At 47.0% G+C, this 26,218-nt stretch overlaps 1 protein-coding gene across 1 annotated transcript; it reads right to left on the bottom strand.

Moving 5' to 3' along the window:
* Positions 1–486: 486 nt before the first annotated feature.
* On the bottom strand, positions 487–25,812 carry LOC142572361 (putative sodium-dependent excitatory amino acid transporter glt-6). The gene is made up of 10 exons (XM_075681428.1): positions 24,856–25,812; positions 23,677–23,947; positions 20,142–20,352; positions 9,770–9,812; positions 8,892–8,994; positions 8,200–8,326; positions 6,558–6,791; positions 4,885–5,079; positions 1,967–2,101; positions 487–844 (listed from the first exon to the last, which is right to left on the bottom strand). Exons 1-10 carry the CDS (start codon positions 24,919–24,921, stop codon positions 691–693), a joined length of 1,539 nt encoding a protein of 512 aa, XP_075537543.1. The 5' UTR covers positions 24,922–25,812; the 3' UTR covers positions 487–690.
* Between the last annotated feature and the right edge of the window lie 406 nt (positions 25,813–26,218).

Below are 26,218 nucleotides of genomic sequence, written 5' to 3'. Positions count from 1 at the left end.
CACTTTCTCAGCGGCACTATAGAGAAGAGTCGGCACGTTTACAAAGGCGCTAGGAACGTATGCTTCTGCGAGCTACAGATGTATTGGTGGCACACACAAGCAAGCGGGAACATGCAGAAAGCATGTTCCGCAAGCATAAGACCAGTGCAGTGCCAGTGGACAGCGTCTAGTCTGGTAACTACATAAATGTAGCAGCATATCTGCTGTTGGCTACGGTAGAGCAGTGTGAGAATGCATAGGGACTACAATATCTTTCCACGAGAACAACGGCAAAAAAAGAAAAAAATATATAATGCTTTGTGGATGAACAAACGAGCACAAGACGACGCTAGCTACGAGCGCTCCTATGCTAGGGTGCCTCGATGTCATGGCAGCGGGGGGGGGGGGGGGGGGGGAGGGGGGGCGCTGACATTGAGGCACCTTATCCTATGCTAAACACTACGCCCGTAATGGCTGCAATGTACCGCAAACAGCAATACGAACATGGACAAGCAGATGTACTCTATGGTTTATAGAACGTTCACATAACATCCACACGCGAGAAGACCAGTTCAAATGAAAATGAAGAAGAGTGCAATGTCTCTATGTATTGTTTCAGTCTAATTATATAACGGTGGCGATAGCAACTGGGTTGAAAAAAGTACAACTCAGCGGGAGACGAAGTCACGGGGTTCGCGCGGTGTTCAATCTTCATAAGCTCGAGTCCTGCAGCTTCTCGCTGGCTTCGTCGTACACGACCACCACCTCACTTAGCTCGGACGCCTTCTTCCGGAAGCAGACGTGGTCCACCACCGCGCAGGTGACGCAGTCGCCCAAGCAGTTGTTGGTCGTCCGTGCGCGGTCGCTGCGTGAAGGTGGGGAAGTGCAGTTAAGGAGAGCACGGGATTAGTCAGAAATGCGCGTAATGTGACTGTCTCGCGGCATTTTGAACTTTATCCTTTGTGAATTAGAGAGGCTTCAACATCTGGAAAACAATATGAAGTTCGGTGTCCTATCTCCCCTAATCATCTTACTTCCCCATTCATTTCAGTTGCTTTGATCATACAACACAGCACGCAGTAACTATTGCAATCTTTCTTTTATGCTAGCTACAGCTCTTCTTGCGTGATTTATGAGCATGCAACTGCAAAACTTAAATTCCGAATTCCAGCTTCTTGATCCTGTCACTGAATGAATATTCAGGCCTATTCAGTGCTGTGACGATAAAATGAGGTCACCTTTACGTTCCTCATGTGTGCAGGTGTTGTTCATGACAAATTTTCCGAACTTCGTTAATTGTTATGTTAATTGCTACTCTGGGTGAACAGTTTGATTACTTATATTAAAATACGCAAGATCTTTTTTTTTTCGTTCGTCAAAAAACGTATTAACGTCTGAGAAGTGACACTGCTTTTTCAGAAGGAAGCGGGGGACTGGCATGCTTTTCCATAAAATGTGTGTTACGAAGGCACTGGCTTAATCAGGTTCGTTGATTTCTGCTGCAGTATCATAAATGAGAGCATCTGCGAGACCAGAGATCCCTCTGCCTTTTACAGGTAGGTATCCAAAAGATTCAAAAGGCCCCCAACCTCAATATCCAATCTTCTCATGCGACTAGTCGTACAACATATGAGTATTCAAGAGAATGGCATATATTCATATATAATTATTTTCTTTGATGCGGTTTGCCTTGAAGGATCAACAACGACTTGTTTAAACGCACCTTTCGATAAAGGTCTCAAAGAGGGTCATGAAAACGCACCATTCTTTACTTCAATGTTACTTCAATGCGGTCGCTGCCGTCACGTAAGTGGTGATGTACGGAAGGGAACAAATATATGTAAACGGGCGATGATAGGCACTTTATTTCGACCTTTTAGCAAAAGAATCAGCAACTTAACCTTTTATTCCTCCCGTCGGTCGCCGTCTGAATTTCATTGTAAACTGGAAGGGCAACCTCTGCGTTCCATAGCTTATATGTACTTACAGCAACCACTCGACGGTGAAGAGAAGGCTGACGTCACTGACTGGGGCACCGATGACTGACAATGTCATCACCATGAGAAACAGTGCCGAGCTGGGAACGGATGTCGACGCCACACTGACAGCTGTAGCCGAAATGCTGCGCAAGGATAAAATAAAGCTGTTTGTTGTTTCGGAGTCTCCCAGAGGCGATCTAAATACCAGTAAGTTAAGTTAGGTACACTCGAACCTCGTTATAAAGAAGTTGAAAGGGGAGCCGAAATTACTTTGTTATATCCGTTATTTCGTCATATCCGTTATTGCCATTTAATGCAATACATGCGGAATGGGGTGCACAATTCTAAAGATGGAAATTAGAACACGGATTTCCGGCCCGCGGGACCGTGACACGGCCACGCAGGCGATGAAATTTGAAGAAATTAACCCAAGATGACCAGGCGTGTGTAGCACGTTACGGCACGTGTTCCATTGTGGTGGTCCTTCACGTTGGCTTTCCCCTTGGCGCGTCGCGGTCAGTCGGCACGCGTCACACAGCGCTGCGCTGTGTGATCGAGCAGCCGAGCGAACTTCGCTGTTCCGGCTTGGCTCAGCCGGCTCGTGGCCTCCGATATTGCACCGATGCCAATGCGATCTCGGAGGCCACGCCCAGCTGCGCCGCCCTCACGGCGCGCCGCGCAGTAGAAGTGAATGCACTAATCTTTCGCACCGCAGCTCGTCTCGCGCAGCCAGGCACGCGCAAGAAAGTGAGGTCATTGAAGAAGTGCGGCAGTGAGCTGCTCCTTATGCGCAGGTGCGCAGCTACGCGCGGCAGTGAAGGAAAATCAGTGTTGCTCGACGATGTATTCGATGTGGACCCGTGGGAGTTTTGAACTGTCGCGGCGGGAATCACCGAAAGCGATGTACTCGGCACGCAACAGTAGGGAATTTTTTAGTTTTGGAAACGAATCTAGTTCGTTATATCCATTGGCAGGATAATTTCACGTCGTTAATTTAAAATTAAATTATGGGGTTTTACGAGCCAAAACCACTTTCTGACTATGAGGCACGCCGTAGTGGAGGACTCCGGAAATTTCGACCACCTGGGGTTCTTTAACGTGCACCTAAATCTAAGTACACGGGTGTTTTCGCATTTCACCCCCATCGAAATGCGGCCGCCGCGGCCGGGATTCGATCCCGCGACCTCGTGCTCAGCAGCCCAACACCATAGCCACTAAGCAACCACGGCGGGTTCACTTCGTTAAAACGAAATTTTAAATACATGGATGAATGTGGGGATTTCAAAGGGAATTTCATTTACTTCGTTATGTCCATTATTTCATTACGTCTCGTTTTGTTATAACGAGGTTCAAGTGTATATGAGTTCATCAAGCACCTTCTTTGGGAGTACTCTAAGGGAGCACGTGGAATAAAATTTAGTAGTTAAGCTCAATTGGTTCATTGCAGCTGGCGAAGTCAAAAAGTTGACGGTTACTTTAGCATACGCTAAAGAGGATAAAGGCGAAAGCCCGTGGGCTCGCGAAACATTAAATAAAAAACTTGACATTTTCATTCGAATGCGTTGTTACTTCCTGTTACTTGTTTTCTCCCACCAAAGGTCGTGGGTTCGAGTGCCTTAGTTAACTGTGCCTCAGTTAACTTCGCCTTAATTAACACCAAAGATCGTGGGTCGAATCTCACCAGTGGTCGTTGGTTCGACCGTTAATGGTAGCACCATCAATTTTGTTGCCATTGAAATTTGGTACACCAAAAGTCGAGGGTTGGCTCCCATCAAAGGTTGTGGCTTCGAGTGCCTTAATTTGCCTTAATTAACACCAAAGATCAAGGGTCGAATCTCACCAGTTGTCATTGGTTCGACCATTAATGGTATATCACCATCAATTTTGTTGCCATTGAAATTTGATCCACCAAAAGTCGAGGGTTGGACTCCCACCAAAGGTCGTGGCTTCGAGTGCCTTAATTTGCCTTAATTAAAACCAAAGGTCGCGGGTCCGACTCCCACCAATGGTCGTGGGTTCGACCATCAATTGTGTCACCATCAATGTTGGTGGCATTGAATGTCGGTCTCACCAAAGGTCGCGGGTTCGAGCGCCCTAATGATTTATATCTTAATTAACTTCGCCTTTATTAACACCAAAAGTCGTGGTTTCGCCTCCCACCAATGATCCTGGGTTCGACCATCAATGGTGGCACCATAAATTTTGGTGCCATTGAATTTGAGAGCCATAACATCGGACGGCCAATTCTTCGATAATGCCGGACAACGGATTGTTTGACACATGAGGCTTTCGCCTTAATAATTCTTTGTCTCTTCTATCGAGGCCCGTAGCTGACAAACGCCATGGGCATGGCCTGTCCACAGCGGAGGCGCCGGCCTCGTCTGCCAAGCTAAAACCGACTGTAACGTCACCACCACCACCACCACCACCGTACTGGAAGCTGCTTTTCTCAATCTGTTGGGGATCGGGTGGGCTACATTGTGATTGTGCAGACAGTTTTACTTTTGCACGCGCTTTTGTGCAGAGTGTGCATACAATGTTCGAGTGCGCACGCTTTGCGCAAGTGAACTTGTCCGAAGCCCTGCGCATGTTCTGTATTTTATCCCATCTATTTAGCTTACTGTATTACTTTATGCTTATTGCTCGTGCTTCTCTACTTTCACCAGTGTACCTTTTCTCCTGAGCTACGATGTAGAGTAGCAGTACAGAGGAATTATCTTCCAGCAAACATTTCAATCAACTTTTTCTCGCTTTTGATTTTGTGCAGCAGAAAGACGTAAAGTGAGACGCCGGTGGCGCGCGACTTCATGCTTGGGAAGAGGACACGAAAAGGGCTAAAAGCTATAAAGCTGGACGCTGCGTACTAAACGCAGAAAATAGCAATAACCATTCGCGCATGGCTATCGGCGTCACGGCGCACACTTACACGATGGCGAAGTAATCTCCCGACGTAAGGGCAATGGCGTTGAGCTGGGCGATGAAGATACTGCAGACTGTGATGAAGACCGCTGTACCATTCATGTTCACGGTGACGCCAATGGGCACCACGAACCGTGTGACGCGTTTGTCGATTCCACAGTTTTCCTCCAGGCAATTGAGCGTCAGCGGCATGACGGGAGCACTGCGCATGCGTGGCAGACACGATCATGGGAACGGACGTGAAGATGCGTATTTAGGAAGGTGAATTATAAAGTGGCAAACGTATAGCAAACATGCAAGTGATTAAGGGCGCACGCCATCTTTGAAAACGTTTGACAGCGGTTTAAAATGCACTCCCGTCCGCAGGCTTCTGCGAACGTAATACACTCCAAATTAGATTTTACAAAACGTGGTTTAACGAGTTTCTCTATGTTCCGAACGAATTTTCTGCCCCGCCCATAAGCCATAAAGTTTGTAATGCGTGCGATATCTTAATTTTACGGATTAAACATTTCTGTCAAACAAAATTTACGGAGAGCTCTTACGAAAAGAGGCAGGAAAAAAAAAGATGACACACTAGTAGACTTGTGCACCCTTGCAGAATCACACCTAAATTTAGGGCGAAGTTGTTTCTTTCGAGCAATTACATTAATAATTTCAGTCGCCTGTAATTAAAACACATGCGCTTTAAAACGTGACCCACGTATGCAACTTGGCAACGACCTCTTCTCGTGTAGATTTAGACTCAGTGTCACAAGTGTTCCTTTCAGGACAAGGGGGGAAACATACTTATAACGCTTCTACAACATCGTGATTAACCCCCGCGTACCCATAAAACTTTGCTCGAACTCCCACATTTCTGACAAATCTGAAGGCTGTGCTACTCCAATTCTCCGAGGGCAGCGGGTAAACACTGTATGCCTTTTGTATAATTCGAGAAAATATGGAGAAATATGGAGATATTCAGAAGGAGCTCCAGAAGTACCCTCTGCGCAGTCACACAGAATTTAGAGGAGTTATTCAGTTTCCCCTTGGTTGTGAGGAAGCAACGTGTCGAAACAGAGTACAAGGGATCTCGCGCAAGTCATTGGATACCCGTGTCAGTGTGCTGGACGGATAGCATAAAACTGGAACCCAGCAGTAGACTCCTTTTTGCATTTTTGGAAATAAATACCACGCATTAATATATTTTTCGGGAGCAATGACTCGAGTTTCATAGAAATTAATACAGTTCAGGCTCCGGTCCAACATCGAAGAGAAATTAAGAAGGCAGAATAAACATGTTTTTTTCACCGGTGGGAGCCTAACAAAAGGTTCATTTGCCAGATGGCTACCACTGAGATTGCGCACGTACGTGACGACTGCAGTTGAGAGTGCGTTTCATTCACATCGGCCACCTTGGTCGTGAGCAATGGTCGTGAGGGACGCCGACTAACACGCTCGCGGCCATTGTAGTTATAGCACGCGTACGCGAATACCGCAAAAAACTGGACGGAGCGAACCTCCGCCACGGTTGATCAATATATGCCGAGAAGCGCACGCGCAATCCGGAGGTCGCGAGTTCGACTTGCTACCGCTGGCTTGTCGTTTGCTTGCGTTTTCGAAGTTGCCTCGCGTTCCCTCTCGCTTGCACCCCGTCGTCGCACCGATTTCGAAACGACCCACGCGCCGAGCACGTACCTGGAGGCCGTGACGAAGGCGCACACAGCGACGTACGCGAGCTTCCCGAGGAACCGGAACGGGTTCTTCCGCGTCACCACGAAGTACAGCAGGCACTCGACTACGAACAGCTCGACGGCGAGGCCCGACAGCACGGTGGCGATGAGCAGCGCCATCTGCTGGAAGAGTGTCGCGATGCTCGCCACAGACAGTATGCGGGCGCACAACAGGCTCGTCACTCCGACGGGAGTCAACCTGCAGAAAAAAAAAAAGAAAGACTGCGAAGTCAAGTTTATTTATTTATTTGCGTTATTACATAGATAAGCGTTATGAACTTTCAGGGCGTGTGTAGAATGCTAGAAGAGTCGCTCGCTTGTCCTTTGGTCTAGAAGACAGTTGAGAGCTGCGCCAAGTGAGTGTTCGATCACCTAGGTCTTGTTTTGAGAAAACCCTGCTGAGAATGGTCGGCCCGTAGCTTTCGAGATTGGGCTGCGAGCACACTGCGCGTTGCCTGATCTCAGAGGCCGTGGTCGACCATTAGAGCTTTAAAAATATCACTGTAGAGAAATCTGGTGCTAGGGTCAACGAGAGTTACAAGCCTAGCGGTTCATTCAGCACGGAAATGATATAGGTGCTAAATTGATTTGCCTAGAGTTCGTCCTCCTGGCTTCAAAGTACCTCGCGACATTGCAATCGGATCATTTTCAGCAAACCATTGCATTATAAATGCAACAATTCGCAATAATCATATATGCATGGGCGCAGAGGCTGGCGCTGCTTTCATGCTTATAAGAAAAACATGATTACTTGAAAATTTAAGCCAATGAAGGCAGATAAAGCGTAAGAGCTAGAAAGACGCAAGAACGTCTGACGCAACAAGCACAAATGTTGCCCAAATCCATGTAATAATAATAATATTTGGGGTTTTACGTGCCAAAACCACTTTCTGATTATGAGGCACGCCGTAGTGGAGGACTCCGAAAATTTTGACCACCTGGGGTTCTTTAACGTGCACCTAAATCTAAGCACACGGGTGTTTTCGCATTTCGCCCCCATCGAAATGCGGCCGCCGTGGCCGGGATTCGATCCCGCGACCTCGTGCTCAGCAGCCCAACACCATAGCCACTGAGCAACCACGGCGGGTCAAATCCATGTACTGTCCATCATCTCAATGATAGATAAAATAATGAAGTTCTGGGGTTTCCGCTAGTAATTTTTCTAGAAAGCTCTATGTGTCACCGATCCCTTAAGGGGGCAAACAAGAAGCCTCTCGCGGGGGAAACGTGTTATTTGTCCTACGGTAACAGGATTCTTCGCTCCTTTGGGCAAGGTTGACCTTCTCAACACCGCGTCAAAATCTGACCGGGGGTTGTATAAAGTGAGTACAAAAAAGCCATTCCCAGACTGACGTGTCGGCTGTATACATGAGCACGCTCCGCTGACCAAATGTGTCTTTGGGAAAGCGGTAGTGGCGTCGTCTATACTTTTCTGTAACGGGACTTCGGAACGGAAGCAACTTGTCTGCGGTGACATGGCACATGTGCATGGTGATGTCACGTTTAGACGTTTTTTTTTTCTTCTTTTGTATTCAGCAAAAATGTAGGGGCTCATTGTAGTTTTATTTTTTCTTTTCGGAACCGCATGAGAAAAGCGCGTAACATACCACATGACTAGGTAGACAATTTTCATGATGGCAGCATCCAGAGCCGCGAAGAACTGCTTCAGAATTTCGACGGGTTGTCCGAGTGTGCCGAGGGCACCCCCAAACACGACGCAGAAGACTATCAGGCCTGAAAGCACGAGAGGAGAAAACATTGGGCACGGCTATGTTCGTAGAAGCTCCGAAGAAAACATTCACACATAACGAACTGCTTAGTAGGGATTATTCATGCAACCGTAGCTCATGATACCGATATGTGCCAGACGAGTAGCCATATAGGCGCAAGGACGTTGAGAATAAACTGAGAGGAAATGACACCAAGATGACATTATGAGGAAAAGCTTAAGTGCATGGTTATTCTGCCTTCTAAATACGTCTCATTGCACGTTTGACATGAATTTATTTGATATATGCTGCGGCGATTTTCAACAAGTTTTCAAGTAGCGCACATGTAGTGCGCTTTTAAGGGTGGAACAATTCTTGAGAGAAGTACTGGAACCTTGTTGGAGCCGTTCCGACGGCTGAGGCCATACTGCTCTTTAACAGTTAACATGGAAAGTGCAACTATATTTTTAAATAAGCGCAGATAAAAGAAGTCCGCACCTTTACCGTAATAACAATTGACACGGGTAGCGATAACGTATACCGAAGGGCGTTGTAATACCGGTTACTCTAAACGACATGTGACAACTCACCCAAAGAGTTGGTGCCAGTTCTCCGTGACCAGTTTTTCTTAAGAATCTCCTTCGGAGGCTCTCCTTTAATGGAGAGATTTTTCTTCTCGTATGACGTGTAACCCTAGCGACGAAGAGAGACAAAAGTAAAATGGTGATGCCAATTCACAACAGCAGCTGACCCAAATTACTCAAATATGCAACGTCATCTCAGTAGCAGGAAGTGATTGTTTACCGTACTGTATAAGGAATAGGAAGAACGGAAATTACTGCTGGCAGCACTCTAACGGTCTAGCTCGAGTGGCTTACAGTGTAGCTTTTGGGCTATTCCGCCTAAATGCGCTGTGGTGCTGTGATATTTTGGAATCTTTGCATGAGGAATGTTAAAAGCCGGCGTTGCTTATTTTCTCGTTTTTATTCTAGGTCATAATGCAGTGAGATAACTGTGCACCCGACGTTCCTGATAACTAAGGAGGAACGCGTTAAAATTAGATAGTGATCGCATCTCTCCTAAACCTTCGCCTCGAGCAGCTGAGTGGCCGCAGTGTGGCGGCACCCCCTCAATGATAACATAATTATTGTAAAAATAAAAAAAAATAAAATTCAGTTACGATGACATCATAAATTTGTGATCAATAACTTTTATATTATACCCGCGAGGTCCATGCGCTTCGGTGACAATGGGATTATCGATAATCACGAAATAACTTGGTAAATCAGGCTTTACACGAGAGACAAGAATCTAAAAAAAAAACCGGGCTTTGGAAGGCCAGTTTCTTTTCCTTCTTCAGCGAGGTTCTGAATTAAAATGGTCACGCACCTAGCTGTCTTCGTCGATCAAGAACCGGCTTCATCTAAGAGGTACCATTGCTTGCAATAAGAAGACCTCAAGCACTCACCTGTTCAACGCAGGCTTCTACCAGGTTTTCTGGAAACGCGTTACTGAAAAAAAAGAGTAAGCAATTACATGCCGAAATCATTATGCTTAGGCTGAAGAGCAACCAGAAAGAAGAACTATCTGACACAATCATAAATATTTATCAGGAAGAAAAAGCAAATACAGCTGTTGATGAGAACGAAAAGACAGTTTTCTTGATGTAGAGAGAGAGAGATGAGAGAGAGAGAGAGAGAGAAGGGAAGAAGGAAAGGTAGGGAGGTTAACCAGACTGAGTGCAGTTTGCTACCCTACACGTGGGGAGGGGAACGAAGAGTGAAAGAGAGAAATAGAAAACTTAGATTTAGGATGTCTATAGTCGGGCACTAAAGTCTGTTGCCTTCAGGTAGTGAAAAAGCGCTCGAACTACTTTCTGCGCTAATGAACTGTGGGGCCAGGCTCCCAAGATCTTCGCTTCCGTAAACGGCCTGTCATCCAGTCTATTCAAGGCACACTGGAGAGTCTCACGTTGATTATCGAAGCGAGAACAGTGGCACAGAAGATGACTGATGGTCTCTTCACACTTGCACTTAGCGCACATTGGCGAATACGCCATTCAAATACGATAGCTGTAGGAGTTAGTGAATGATACTCCTACCCACAGCCGACACAGCAGTGTTGCGTCACGTCGTGAAGAAGAAACTTAAATTACTTCTTGATGTAATGGCGCCTTCAGTCAGCCTGAAAACTAGCAGTTTATGTACATTGCTCAAATAGACAATGAAATGGACCTCTCTGCATTCAACTCGACCACAAGCGTCTGAAAAAATTATATGGCAAAGATGCGGTTACAAAAGAGTCGTTTGATGCGATGACATTTCTCTGCTGCTCCCACCGCTCATTAATTGCGAGATTATAAATGTTTAAATTATATGCATCGATACGCGAGTGCTTCCCAGCCTATAGGGGCCTTAGCGTTTCGGAGCTTTGTAGTTGCGTGTTTTTGTTTACCCCGCAGTTTTTAAAACCTTATTTATTCAGTGATGTGGCAATAAGTATGCGCTATGCGCATACTTATTGGCTCGCACGATGTATGACACACATAACAAGGATAGTCACTTCATTACTGCGCTTTAGCCGGCGATACGCTTATAACTTGAGCTGCAGTCGCGATGGTATCTCGGCTGAATGCCTGTGGGAGTCCAGAACCATCGCCTGTGTATACCATTTTGACCGTGACCACGTGGGAGCCGCTATATTTGATCACGTTGTGAAGACATTTATCAGTGGCCCCAGCTGCCTCCATTGCTTCCGTGTTTACAATGAACGTGCATGACGCCCCGGTGCGGTTCAGCAAAGCTCTCTTTCAGGAGATACCGTAGACATTGACTGGGTAGACGATAGGAAGCTTTGACCATAGCTTCAGAGGACATGTAAGCGCTTTCTGAGCTCATATATGCCTTCTTCAAACGGTGCGGGCAACGTATATACTACGGTTGTACTGGATGCGGAGCTATAAATGTATTTCAACCTGTCCAAACATTTCGCTTCTGAGTTAAAGTAGGATTATAATGTCCTGTGCTCTTCGTTTTGTCTATTTGCTAATCACTTTGAAGTAGCGGCTTGTCATGTTTCTGAGCGAGTGACTTTGATCAGTGTGGTCGTTACCTCATTGTTTATTTTCCTGATTGGTTACTTTCCTATATTTGTTCGTTGGTGGGGTTAGTTGGGGTAGTTTAGTTCTTGTGCCCACAATTAAGGCTTGGAACGTAGATGTTCTGCACTTTGTGACAACTTAATCGTAGCAAAGACGTATTATCGCTAGTCACTCTCTTACTCTTTCGATCATCACGAAACATCCAGCTTCGAACTTTCATGTGCTGTCGGTGTAGCCGTCACCCATGCTTGATCACATTGATTCCATTCAATTATTATTGATGCGTAGGTGATAGAGTGGGCACGATTTCGAGCGTGTGTTTGGGCGGATGTGTAGACAACGTGTAAGAAGTAAGCTTACAATGCCAGGAAACGGCGCTTCTCCCTTTGTTACTGTGTAACAAGTTGCACTCACTGTTGCTGGCGTTACGGTGTTGAATTAATTTCTCCGGAGGTTAGCCACACAACGCTTAAGTTAATTTCTTTATCCTCGTGGAAAGTCGCGCATCACGAAAGGCCGGCAACACAGGCAGTCCTTCCCTAGCCACGGTCCGCGAACTTTTGCCGCACAGATTCATTCTATTGCTTAATATGTGAGTCAGAATTTCTGCAGTCCCTGTTTTGAACCTTCCCTGCTTTGAACCTGGAGGTAAGTTCGTGCAAGCCGCTGACCGGGTCTATTAAGTTGCTCGGCACCCGCCGTGGTTGCTCAGTGGCTATGGTGTTAGGCTGCTGAGCACGAGGTCGCGGGATCGAATCCCGGCCACGGCGGCCGCATTTCGATGGGGGCGAAATGCGAAAATACCCGTGTACTTAGATTTAGGTGCACGTTAAAGAACCCCAGGTGGTCGAAATTTCCGGATTCCTCCACTACGGCGTGCCTCATAATCAGAAAGTAGTTTTGGCACGTAAAACCCCATAATTTAATTTTAAGTTGCTCGGAAAAAGTAATGTCGCGCACGGGCAGCTGGAGGCTTACTTTACTAGTTCGGATGGTGACATGTGTATTCGCAACAGCTCTTCTCCAATGCATTCCATGGTCATCACGGTGCCCATGCCTGGAATTCCGGATGAAGGTTTCTTTTTGACTTGCTGGATTCGATTAATTAATTAATTGTTATTCATCAACTAGAAATTCTTGTTTAGTGATTATTCAGTAATTAATTACGTAACAGGCTGCGTATCCCGAAGAATGATGAGCAAAAGCTAACGTGACAAGTGCTTGAGAACGCCCATTCGGCCACCTGCTTCTGAAATGCTTGCTTGATCAAGGAAGTTGAGAGGTGAGGAGAGTGCTTCACACATTTGACCAACGGCGGACATTTTTCGCAAACCTGGAAGACTCGTTTGCGTACAGCTTCAGCATACTAAAACCAAATAGCAGTCAGTCAGTCAGTCAAGAACTTCAGTGAGGTCCTGAGGAGTTTTAAGCCGTTAGAGATCCCATGCGGGGAGCTCCTCGGGCCGAAACCGTAGGCGACGCCCAAGTCGGGACGGGAACGTGGTGACGCTCCGCCAGTTCTTGGGCCCTCTGGACGGCCTTGAGCTGGAGTTTGAGGTCCGGGCTTTTGAGGGCTTCTTCCCATTCGGGCTCACTAGAGAGAGGGCCCTTTGGTAACGCGGTACATTGCCATAGCATGTGCGAGAGTGAGCAATAGAGTTCTTGGCAGTCTGGGCAATTTGCCGGGATGTCTGAGTTATAGTGACTCAGTAGGCCTCGTGAAGGATACGAGTCCGTTTGTAGCATTCGAAACGCGGCCGCCTGCGCGCGTTCGAGTTTGCAGTGCGGGAGCGGATATTTCATTCTGCCTTTTCGATAGTATGAGGTGATTTCATGATAAGTGAGTAGCGGGTCATTAAACTGAATGTCCAGCCCCTCGGAGGCCGTAGGACCGTCGCGGCGGGCAAGTTCTCGCGCACGGTCGTGGGCCGTTTCATTGAGGTTTGGTTTCCGCGGGTGAATGTCTTTCCCCATGTGAGCGGGGAACCAGGAGAGGCGTCGTTTGCTCTCCTTTGAGCTCGCTAGTAGTATGTGCGCCACTTCTTCACATACGTTGCCGCTTTCGTAGGCCCGAATTGCGGCAGGCGAGTCCGTGAGGACATGAGTAAATGTGGGGTCTGCCATGGCGATGGCTACGGCTATCTGTTCTGCTTTAGCGCTGGTGGTCGTTTTAACCGATGCGGATGATCGTAAGGTTCCGTTACCGTCCACGACTGCTATCACGAAAGTGGATGTGTTGCCGTACTGGGCCGCATCCACAAATGCGGTGGCTTCACGATCCGCGTCGGTGCGATCGAGAATCGCGCGGGCGCGGGCCCGGCGCCTGCCCACGTTGTGTTGTGGGTGGACGTTTCTAGGAAATGGTCAGACCTTGTAGTTGTCTCTAATTTCGCTCGGTAGGGTAATCGCATGCTCGAAATAGGGAGAGGGGGAGATATTAGCTTCGTTTAGGATTAGTCTACCGGCTTTGGACGAGGATAGGCGTAGTATTTGCGCCATAGTCTGAGCCTCGATCACTTCGTCGATGTTGTTGTGCATGCCTAGCTGGTCAACCTTTGATGTACTTGCTCTTTGTGGAATGCCCAAGACCTGTTTGATGCTCTTGCGAATGAGTGTGTTTAGTTTCGTCTTTTCTATTTTCGTCCAGTTGTGGGCAGAGGCGACGTAATTAATGTGGCTCATAAGGAATGCGTGGTATACGCGCAAAAGGTTATCTTCGCAGAGACCCTTTCTGCGCCCCGAGACTCTGTGGATGAGTCTGATCATGTTTTCGGTTTTGGCGGTTAAATGTTTGATAGTGTGTCCGTGGCATCCGGTGGCTTCGATTAGAAGCCCAAGAATGCGTATGTGGTCGACTCGCGGAATCTGTTGTCCGTCTCTTGTGTGTAGTGCTATCGGAAGTTCGTCTAGAGGTGTTAGGTAGCGGACTCCTTGGCAAGACTTGCGAAATAGTAAGAGTTCCGATTTCTTGGAGGATAGTTTCATGCCTGTGTCTAGTAGGTAGTCTTCCGTGGCATCTAGGGCAGACTGTAATGCCTGCTCCATGTCTGCCATGGAGCCTCCCGGGCTCCAAATGGTGATGTCATCTGCGTATAAAGCGCAGTTTACGTTCGGGATGTCTCGTAGTTTGTCTCCGAGTCCCTTCATCACTATATTAAATAGTAATGGAGAGATGACTGAGCCTTGAGGTGTTCCGACGGAGCCCAGCGTGTAAGGGTCCGACTTTAGTTCTAAGACTCGCAGTCGGGCTTCACTGTCTTTCAGGAAGGAGCGTACGTACTCCTGAAATCTCTGGCCGAGGCCGAGGCCTGCAACAGACTCCAGTACGAAGCGATGCGAGACGGTATCGAATGCTTTCGTGAGATCGAGGGCGAGGATGCCTCGAACGTCTCTTGTTTTAACGTCGAAGATCTGTCTCTTTAGGAGTAACATAACATCCTGAGTGGATAGGTGGGGTCGAAACCCTACCATGTTGTATGGGAGGAGTTCGTGTTCCTCAATGTAGCGTGATACTCGGTTGTGAATGACGTGCTCCGCCACTTTACCCACGCATGAAGTAAGAGAGATGGGTCGTAAGTTGTCCAGGTTAAGGGGTTTGCCGGGTTTGGGAATGAGGACCACCGTGGCAGTGCGCCATTGCGTTGGTACCTCTCCTGTTTCCCACACGTGGTTGATATCTTTCGTGAGCAATGTAATGGATTGGTCGTCTAAGTTACGTAACATTCGGTTGGTTACCCCGTCCGGTCCTGAGGCCGACCTGCTGTTTAGGTGGTGTAGCGCCTCTCGGACTTCTGCTTCCGTGAAGGCAGCGTCTAGCTCGGGAGTGGATGCGCACCAAATAGCATAGTGTACTTTATTTATGCGTTGACTAGGAAATTGTTGGTTGCGTACGACACTCGAAAGATATCACTAACAGCCTCATCAAGTTCTATGCTATGACAAGGCTGCATTTTCTCGTAGAAGGAGAGAACGAGGCAAGAGAAGGCAAACGGCAGCGAATACGCTATTTGAAGCATATGTACCAGGGAGAGGCGAGCTAGTTGGTGGTCGAGATTGGAATGCATTATGTAACCGCGCAAACGATAACGGACGAAGAAAACACACAGGACAAGCGCGGAACTTCAACTGAAGTTCCGAACGTCACGTAACTGCTTGTTACGTGACGTTCATCATATACCAAACTAAACATGCAGTCTTCAACTCCCTGGGCACTGCGTCTGTTTGTGCGTGCATCGAGATGCAGGAATTCCGAATACCTTCACTCAACGACCACCGTGCTATCATGTGGTAGCCAGAAAGCGAACGACCGCGTATTGAAAAAAAAAGTTCTTAAACGTGATACATGTTTTAAGACTGTTAAAGAAGGTGCCAGCATTTTGCAAAAGAGCGTATTTACTCGGCAGCTCTCAGATCGCCGCGGCTGGCACCCCGACCGCAGCGTTCTGGTAATCTTTCTTGCAGAAATCAATTTATTATTCGCATTTGGTCATTAAGCACTGCTTCTTATTGTTACGGGCAACTAAGACCATAAGTGGAATGGCGACGTCGAATATGCGTAAGATACCGGCGATAGCGTTAAGAGGTAGCTTTAGCTCGGGAGCTGCTATCTAAATACGCGGGAAAGTAGAAATAGATTTTCTCGGCCACCACTGCATTGATTTGGTGCGCTGTGTTTCATTAAAAAACTGAACTATAATGATTGTTGAATGTGAAATTGTGATTTTATGCCATTAATATTTTTGTAGAGTTGTAGAGAATTGCAGATTTTCAGACAACGAAATTATCAAGTTTGCAACTTCGTGGTCCGCATTTCAAATCGGTATCACAATATTGTATATTGCATCTAATAGTACATAGCGAACAAATTTGATGGACTGTGCATGGCTCTAAAATGTACCCTTTATATGTCAGTAAGACGTTCGCGAAACCTTTGTCAATACAGCTATACATTCACGTAATACATAAACTTATATGCTAAATTTGCCCGTTTCAGATACTCTAACGGGCGCAGTTTACAGAACTGCGCTATCTGGTTTTGTTGCAGAGTTACGGATTTCATTGTTCAATTTTTTTTTGAGCTTACCAATTTTAAACAGTCTTGTAAAAAATTTGAGGCTTCAAATCGAAATTCCACTTACAGCAGTCACTATGGAATTTAACTTTATCTTTCAAATGGTGCAACATATTTCGTTCGAATCGTTTTAGGGGTCGTGTCATTGAAACATTTCTGTGTTTTACATGTAGTTGAATAGGCGGCATCGGCGTTGGTCCAGAGCATTCCTTGCCGCTTGAGTTGGCCTCCGCTGCACCACTATTGCAGCCAATGTTTCCACTTCCCCTTCTGGCCACCATAACGATATCGAGAAGAAAGCGCACGAAAGCCCTGCCGATAGCAGCGCAGCCGAAGCCGCAAAGAGACCGCTAAAGTATTAACGCAAAAGTATTAGCCGACGGATCAGCCGGCGCTCCTGTCGTGCCTGGACGACAGCGCTCGACCTGCACTTTAACGGGCGCTCATTGCCACGCGTAACGGGAGCCAGCGGCCAAAGGCGTCTGCCAACCGAATCCACGCAGTTCCCAACGTACACACCACCTCACGTCGTTCGCATGCTGACTGAAGGGCCACGCTGTATGGCTCTGTGGCTTTTCGTCGAACGCGTCTGCCGACATAGGCTTGATAAGACGAGACATGCGCTGTCATGTGAGCAGCGCGATTCAGCAAATGCCCGGCCGTGCGGCCGCATCTGTTGCTGTGTGGCTATAGGTCTAAGCAAGGTTCAGTGCCAAGAAGTTTTTGGAGCGGCGTACTCTGCTGGTTTTCACGCTTGCGCGCCACGCAGTCGGACTGATCAGACTGTGTAGTTCCTGCTTAATATGCTAAATGTGAAGGTCATGGTAACATGCATATGGCCAGTGTGGAGCCCAGTCCGAATATCTGGCACCGAGGCAACGAAAAGCGACGCTTTGCGCCGTCCACGTTTTCGACCAACGCTGTTCTGGAAAAGAATCAAGCTTCGCCTGCGCCTCTGACTACGTCGAAGTCATTTTGCGCTGTCCATAACCGCAAGGTGGTCGGCTCATCACGAACATTGGGTTCTTGTGCTCAGAGATTTTTTACGCCGAAAGACCAGAAATGACAGCGTTTTCTTTCCTAAAAGAAGAAAGGAATTGAAGATGGATGATGCACTTCCAGGTAAGAATGACGAAGCGACCTGGAGTTATAGGTTCAATACATATTTCGGTATACTACTTTCGGTATACTACTACGTATGCTCGTTTATTGATTGCACTTAACGCCAAACATATTCCCATAAGCCGCGTCCGCAGGAGACGCGCTTGCGCGGCTCGTACGAGCCTTTGGTGAATGCTGACGTCATTCAGGAGCACGCACTAACATCGCCTTTGAGTGAACGCGCTTATCACCTCTTCGATGTCACATGTACGCAGCCTGCCATGCTCATAACACTCGAAAGCGCAACGGTTAAGTTATGTGATGGTGTCGGAATAACTAAACTCCATCAGTCCGATTTCTGCCCTCAAAAAATACTCCCAGGGTGCTGCCGTCATGGCACAAGCTATCCGGCTCGAAGCGGCTGGCATTTCGTCCTGCAGCGATCCACTTTCAATTCAAGTTGCGACTCTCACCGTAAAACTTGGAGAGCGTAGTACAGCTATAGAAGCGTAGGTGTAATTTCTTTTACAGCGGTGAGGCTGCTATTCGTTCTTACCCCTCCGTGTATTTAAATGTAGGACGTGCCAAAAAAATATCATTATCGCGTATTTCGTAGATGTTTTCCATTCTCAGTTTTTTTTCAGTATTGTTAATTTGCTCGCGCTGCAGCGTTAATACCATGTGCGGCCCACACTAATAGGACAGATACTAGTAAATGAATAGAATCGAAAGAAGAAAAATCTTTGCAAAATATGAACCAGGAGTCGATGGCGGCTCAAGTCGTCAATGTCGTTGCATCCTTGTTGTACCAGTACCATCCGACAGCTGTTTTAGGTGGCACTTGAAGATTCTCTTGGTGTATCCTCGTAATATATTTGCTATATTGATCTTCCAATGCTTTCGAAGTCCGTTCTCCGCGAATGCGGAGAATGGACTTTCCTTTGTAGCAATTGCTACGATTGGGTGGATTTCTCATTTTCCCTTAGTTAATTACTTCTCTCCGCCTTGTGGGTTTCCGCAGAACTATTACGTCAAACTTTTGCCTTTGCTTCATGTTGCTGACAAATTCTATTTCGCCCTACAACCTGCTAGTCGCTTGGTTAGCTCAGATGCTAGAGCGGCTTCCCCGGTAAGGCGGTAGTCCCGGGTTCGAATCCCGGGCCCGGAAGAATTACTCTTTAACTGCGTGGCTTTTCTTTCGGTGAACCCGTATGGGTTTCCTTCGCAGCGATTGCTACTATTGGGTGGATGTCTCATTTTCCCTTAATTATCTCTGGTTAACTTCCTTGCCTTTCCATGCATCCTTTCCTTGTTTTGTTTGACTATTGCTACCATTGCGAGAGTTAATCCAAAGAAGCGACAGCCCAAAGCAACCGGACATAGAGTGAAGCAACGCATTTATAATACTCAAATAATCAACACACTCTTCATAAAGAAGTCCTTTATGCCTAACTTTACGTTTATGCGTGGTGTCGGGAGCACAAGGCCGCGCGATCAAATTCTAATCACGGCTGCCGCATATCGATGGCGTCAAAATGAGAAAACACCAGTGGACTTAGATTTAGGTGCACGTTAAAGAACCCCAAGTGGTCCAAATTATTCCGGAGTCCCCCACTAGAGCATGCCTCATAATCACATCGTGTTTTTGGCACGTAAAACCGCATATTTTTTTAACGTTTATGCGTAACTTTAACTTTTCTTTCTCATTTAAAATTTTGAGAAATAAGTGAGAGTGCATGAGTGTTCGAAGATTTCAATACGAATCGAATAGTTCTTGCTATTTGATTTGTATTCAAATCGACAATACATTATGCGAGTCCATTATACATATGTGTTTTCGTTCCAATGTGAGGGGTAACAACACTTATTAGAGTATACAGGGAGAAAGACGGATGCAAGCGGTTACTGTTCGTAGTGATTCTGCTGCAGGGAACCCATATTTGCTGCTGAGAGGCACCGCTTGCCGAACAGCCCACGATTTTTGTTTATTTAGGCAAATCAATTTTTCAGTTCTACAGCGTCACCATGCTTGGATAGCTTTAAACGATGTGCGGTGCTGTAGTTTTGCACTTTGATGCTGCTTCAACGTCTGGCAGCGTGCTTTTCTCGTGTTTTTGGTGTCATTGTGATGGTGCACCAGACACGGTCCCCTTTCAGTTGTTTCTCGATTCTAAGTTTCTCCGTTGACCATCATTTCAGTTATCAACCGCTTAGACCACTTGGCTTACACCGCGTTTGCTTAGACCGCTTATACTTAATCGGAAGCGCTCTGCGAGCGGCATTACATGAGTGGGATATTTAAATAAACCTCCTCCCCCTTCCTTTTTTTACCAAACAGAAAGGGCGAGATAATAAAAATTCACTTTGGTTATATATGGGAAAATGTTGGATATATGATTTGATATTCGGAGGGTCGTTCTTTCATCTAATATTTGATTCGATTCGATAGCTTCGCTATTGTAGCGCCCCTATAAGTAGTTCACGTAAAAAAATTCGAATGATTCGGTAACAGCAAGAAGAGAAGCCGTGTGAGACGGACATAGCTCTGAAGGTGGAGAGGGTGCTCACCGTACGAGATCCAAGAACGTGTCCAGTATCTGCGGGTCACCCCGGATCTCGTCTTCGACATCGATGCCCGATTTGAGCTCGGGACTACCCGGGTGAATCGTTGTCACGAATACCAGTCCGATGAGGGAAGCGACAAAGCTGGTGCTGATGAAGACGGAAAAAGTCAGCAGAGCCATCTTGCCTTTCGCCTTGCCGCTGAGAGTGGCACTTCCTGTAAAAAAATGAGTAGTCACAACGGCCCGTTCTCGAGGAAAAGCTGCTCGAATACTTTTTCTGTACGGAAATCGGTGGTGCCGTGGGGAATGACAGGAAAGAACTGCGGCGGAGAGGAAGCTCTCAAATAAATAATTTGTTTTTATCACTTGAACGACCTTTAAGATGACCCCAAAGTTGTGTAAGAGTACGCCGCCTCCTTACATATATGGCGACTTCTATGGTTACTTCTATGTAAGTAACTTTCACCTCTGTTAGTCTTAGCACACCGCAACTTTCCTTTTTCCAGCATTTTATCACTATTCTGCTCTTCGTATTAAGCAGTTTTTTTGTCTCATGATGTATTCGCTTGTACGACTAGCTTAATATTGTCACGTAGTAATGACGGTGAATAATCCAGCGGAAAATCTGTGAATGACGAAATGAACTTTTATTGGGCGAACTTGTGCCCACGAAAGAAAGTCACATTCAAAGCACAGCGATAGCGGCGAACACGGTCGGCGATCGTCGAAATCTGATCTGCTGGTCAAGCACTTCGGCTTTTATACATGAATCATCGAAGGTTCCAGAGTAATCACTGATGCCGCGTATCTTCCAGAAAGCTCTACGCAATTCGCGCTGCACATGCGATCAGATTACACAAGCTTCGGTGACAACAGACAGCAGATTGAACCATCGGTAACATTCCAGAAATTTTCGATACATGCGGGCGCGTGCCGCCCTGAGCGATAACATTAGGACGGTGAAAAGCGGTCTCCCGGAAAAGAGAAACAACTACACGTGTCAATATAGAGACCTAACCTCTAACCCAACTTAACCTGACCTAACAGGCGTATAACATGTCCCGCTTTTCGTTGCATTCCACAAAGACCATCTTTGTATAAAAAACTGGCCTCTGTGCGAATTGTAGACGTATGTCGAGGTGAAGAATGAGAAAAGGCCCAATATATATATATATATATATATATATATATATATATATATATATATATATATATATATATATATATATATATATATATATATATATATAATAATGAAGGGAAAAAGAGACAACAACCCAAACGCAGCTAAGGGCTACAAAAAAAAAAAACCATGCGGGTTCCTCGAAAGAAAAGCTTCGCAGTTGAAAAACAACGTTTATGGTCCCAAGTTTGAGTCCCAGAGCAGGACGAACTTTTCTTCAACTGCGAAGCTTTTCTTTCGAGGAACCCGTATGGGTTTTCTTCGTAGCACTTAGCTACGTTTGGGTGTATGTCTCATTTCCCCTTTATTCACCCTTTTCGTGGCGATCCCATGGGCGCTGCCCTGTTTGATCACGTGGGGACGCCTCCATTGCTTGCCTCAACTGCCTCCGTTGCCTCCGCGTTTACAATGTGTGTGTATGACGCCGGTGCGGCTTAGCAAACCTCTGTCTCGCGAGATATCGTAGACGGTGACTAGGTGGACAACACGAAGCTTTGGCCACAGCTTCAGAGAACATGCAAAAGCGCTTTGGAAGCCGATTAAGCTATGTCCAAACGGTGCGAGCCGCGTGTATTGTGCTTGTTTTAAAATCGAGGTTGATCATGTATTCCAAGCTATCCAAACTTTCCGCTCGTGAATTGAATCAGGATTAGTGTGTCTTGTTCTTCGTTCTTTATTTGGTAAATATTTTGAAGCAGCGGCTCGTCACATTTCTCACTCAGTAAATTTCCTTGGTGCGGTGAGTATTTGATTATGTCTGCCTAATCGCTCGCGGGTGTGCTCAGTTCCGACAGATTCGTTCCTTCTGCGCGCAAGGCTTGAAACGTATAGCCGTTTTGTACATGGTAATACCTTGTAGCAAATCTGTATTATTGCTAGTAACTAGCTTACTCTTGTGTACCGTCACGAAACACTCAGCTTCGACCATTCGTGGGCTATCAGTGTATTTATTATGTCATTTATTAAGTCATTTATTATGTGTATAGGGTGCGCATATGTTCGAGTGTGCGCCCACTCACTTATTGACACGTTGGCGATAGAGTGGGTGTAAGATTCCGTGCCAGTTGGCGTAAATGTGTGTAGATATTGTGCGCGAAAGGTACTATGACAGGAAGTGGCGCTACTCCCTTTGTCATTGTTTAACGAGCGGTACTCACTCTTGCCGACGTCCCGGAGCTGAAGCACTTTGAAGGTTAGCGACACAACGGTGGTGGATGAGTACATCTTGAAGTGTCGGTAACACGTACGACAGTTGCTGCAACGGTCTGTGAACTTGGCTACACAGATTCATTCCATTCCTTAATATGCCAATCACTATTCTTGCGGCCAACTACTGCACACGTCTTCAATCGGCATGATTTAATCCGGCACGATTGGAACACAGTGCGTTAGCGAAAACTCAGTTCCATTTCCGACAGCTGATCGCACAGAAGCAAAGTGGAAGCGGTAATGGTTTCGTATTCGTGCGCTGTCGCTGAGGCGACGTTCGGCGCTCTGCCGAAAGCTCCATCTCGTTTCTTCAGAACAAAGTGATCCGCGAAAAAGGTCAATATTATACCTTGAGGCCTCTTTCAAGAGGCTCCATACAAACTAGCGTCTGCCACGAAGTCACTGTTTTGTTAAGGAAAACTGAAGCCCCTTTTGGGCCCAGCTTCGTGGCAGATTATGCATTGGTGCCTCCAACGCACGCACACTAATGTAAAAAAAAAAGGAGGAAGGAGTAAAATGTAGTGTTCAACAGCGCTTTTTTTTGTACCCAAGCTCTCCGTTACCTGAGCAATGTCCAACCATAACATTTAGTCTACTTTGAATGCTCTTTTAACGTTTCTGTATCCCTCTGAGCATTTCTATCAACGAGTCTCAGCTCACCCGTCCACTTCTTCTATCACCCCCTGCAAGGTTTATGCCACACCTTACTCCGAGCCCGTGCAACTTCCTCTCTGCACACTTGCACCACCGTGTGTCTGCTCCCTCCTTCGTCACCTTATTATAGCCCAGATGAGGTTGTTCTTAAAGGGACTGTGAACCAGGTGGAGTCCTTACGCCAGCGCTGTTTACTGCCGGCAAATCCACACTCGTCGAGCCTCACAGGCGGAATGCTCCCGCCTCTTGCATACCGGCGTCAGCTACCGTGCCGATCGTAGCGCCATGATCACTGGATACACGGCAACAGATACCGCGAAACACTACTTGAATTAATAGAAAACGGAGACCTTTTTTCCCACGTATCAGACATACCAGACATGATGTCTTGAGGCAAGCATCAATAAAAAGAAAATAATTTCTGAGATTTCTTGAAATTCGTCAAGGCGAAGTTTGACCGCTAGTGGAACGTTCGGCATCTGTGCATAGTCACCTGTGATGATGCTGGCGATCATCATGGGGAGCACGAGCATGCGCAAGCACCGCATGAACACCTCGCCCGGCATGCCGAGCAACACAATGGTGGACTCGCTGGGGCTCGCGTGGCGCAGACCGATGCCCAGCACCACGCCGGCAACGACGCCTGCTAGCGTTGACAGCAGGAATAGGTGCTCTTTGGCGAACTTGCGTAACCTCGCCGCTAAAGGCTCTGTCTGCACTCCTATGCTAGCCGCGCTGCATTCTTCCATTGTAATCTTTCCGCTCTGCAGCACATGGAAAGACAAGAAAGACAATATCTCTAGCACTTGTAGATAACTTGTGCACATTGTATGTAAATGCTAAAACCCTCGTCTGCGTTTACTTTATTTATGAGGCGCAATATCCAAGAATGTATCGGTTGTGGGTGCACTCGCTGTTTCAAGTAGAAGAAAAGGCAAGCACGTGACAGCAAGCTAATGGTTGTACTCTTTTCTGAGAGGTCCTTTGCCAAAGGCAAAGCCCCGGAGCAGAAATCAGCTGCGTTGATTTCCGCATTAGAAGCTGGCATGACACGTTCCTCAGCGTTGGCACGAGCTCCGTGCATTTCGAAGGCCATGCGCAGGCTTCGCGGCGGCGGCTCTAGATGGCGCCGAGTGTTCTTAGGGAAGAGCGAAATAGGAGTCTCGCTGCAGTACACGAATCATACATAACTCGTTTAGACGGTGGCAATATGCTGTGTCGCTATATTGATGCGATGTTAACGCATTACCGTCGACAGTCATTCCGGCGCCATTTTTCTTCATAGATAACTAACTGCGCAATACGAAAATTTTGTGCCATTACGATTTACATGAACCGAATTGCTGCGTACCAAAGCTGAGGTTTCAAGAAAACGTCACAATTTGATGCACACCGTGGGTGACACCGGGCTGCTCGCAACTGTGTTAATTCAGAACGCTATAAACAATCACGACCTGTGGTATTATTCACAGCTGTAATTGATCTGAGAGTTGTAATGAAAGCCTCGAGGATGAACGATTGACAAAGAGCTCTGCAAACCGCGTTCTGCAATAAAAGGCGATTTGTACTTCGACATTTTCTGTAAGTCGCTCGTTTAAGATTCTGAGAAAGAAAGCAAAGAGACGAGAACGTTAGTAGCTACGGGATATGAAAATGAAGAAGCTGAACTCACTGCATCAGTTTTCTTCGACAGACCGCTGAAGGACATGGCATTGGTGGAAACACTAGCATGGTCCATGTCTCTGGTGATCAGGTGACTGCCGCTGGACACCTACTTTCAAGGGCTGAAAAAAGTGAACGTAGGTCGCACAGTTTCAAGTAAGCACGAACTCGGACGTCTCAGGTAATCTCAGGGCGTTTCAGTCAAGAAGCTGATTCTTTGGTACAGCGAACAGATTGCTCGCGCACGTGGGGCTCAGAAACACCGCACCTTTTCGTAGGGCTCTTAGGCCTCTACCATTGACGAGCACACGGCAAACCCGCGTGCGAAGTCGCGAGCACCACAAACTCTCTTGTAACTCTTGTTTCCTTCAGAAGTTCTGGGTACAGGTAGCAAAACAACTCGGCGACGTATGCACACAGTTGAGCGCACACAAACTCTCCAACTTCTTGCAAAGATATCACGCGTTTGCGCCGCGGATGGCCCGCTGTAAATTGTCCAGATAACGAGTTGTCTGGCCTCGTGCGAGGGTATTTACTGTGCGACTGCTTTCTAGTCTTCCCTAAGCGCGCTATATTGAAGACACCTCCAGCGAAGGTCCGTAAGCTGCGCTGTGAGTTATGCCGATCGCGTGCAGACTGAATCCCGTTAAAGCTCGTTAACAGCGGTTGCGGTGATGTCAGCGCGACAGTTGTGCAGTGAAGAGATGCCAGCGTCGCACTGGGAACCCACTCGTTCAATCTCCCCTTTGTGAAAAGGAAGTCGAAAGAGAAACACAAAGCACTCCGCAGCAAAGCAACACAAAACGAAACACCTCGAGGAATCACCTCGAGCTTCTTTGAACTGCCGGGAGGATTGCGCAAGCACGACTCGGTCGGCCCATATGCACACGCGATGAGCTCGGAAAGCTCGGCGATTCACCGACACGGAGAACCGGAGTCGGAGAGATGCGTGCCTGCAGTGGGGATGTTTTCCGAGTGGTTGCGGAACAAAGCCCGTTCAACCTTCTTTTCCTTTCATTCAAAGAAACGTACGCGACGGCGTTTCTGGCGAAACCCTGGGACACCTCGAGACAATTAGTTCAGGTCTACTCGAACTTGATGGATCACCGAAACACCGTCGTTGGAAAACCGGCGAAAGGTGGGGTTGTGCGGACGAGCCAGACACGTAGCGGCACAGGCCACTGTGCCGTCGCTCGCAATGGCGTGCGAATTGAGCGAGAATGCCTTTGGGGTGCACCCCGCGAGCACGTTAAGAAAGTTCGCCAGTCGTACGGTCGCAACGTCGTTTGCGTAGGTGTTTTCCTGTCTCTCTGGTGACGGATGAGCGGAAACTTCGGCGAAGAAAATGGAATGTTCTCTCAAACAACTTGTAA

This window comes from Dermacentor variabilis, chromosome 2 (assembly GCF_050947875.1).
Source record: "Dermacentor variabilis isolate Ectoservices chromosome 2, ASM5094787v1, whole genome shotgun sequence".
NCBI classification, from domain to species: domain Eukaryota; kingdom Metazoa; phylum Arthropoda; class Arachnida; order Ixodida; family Ixodidae; genus Dermacentor; species Dermacentor variabilis.
Note: the sequence above shows the minus strand (reverse complement) of the source record. Positions and strands in the feature narration are given on the sequence as shown.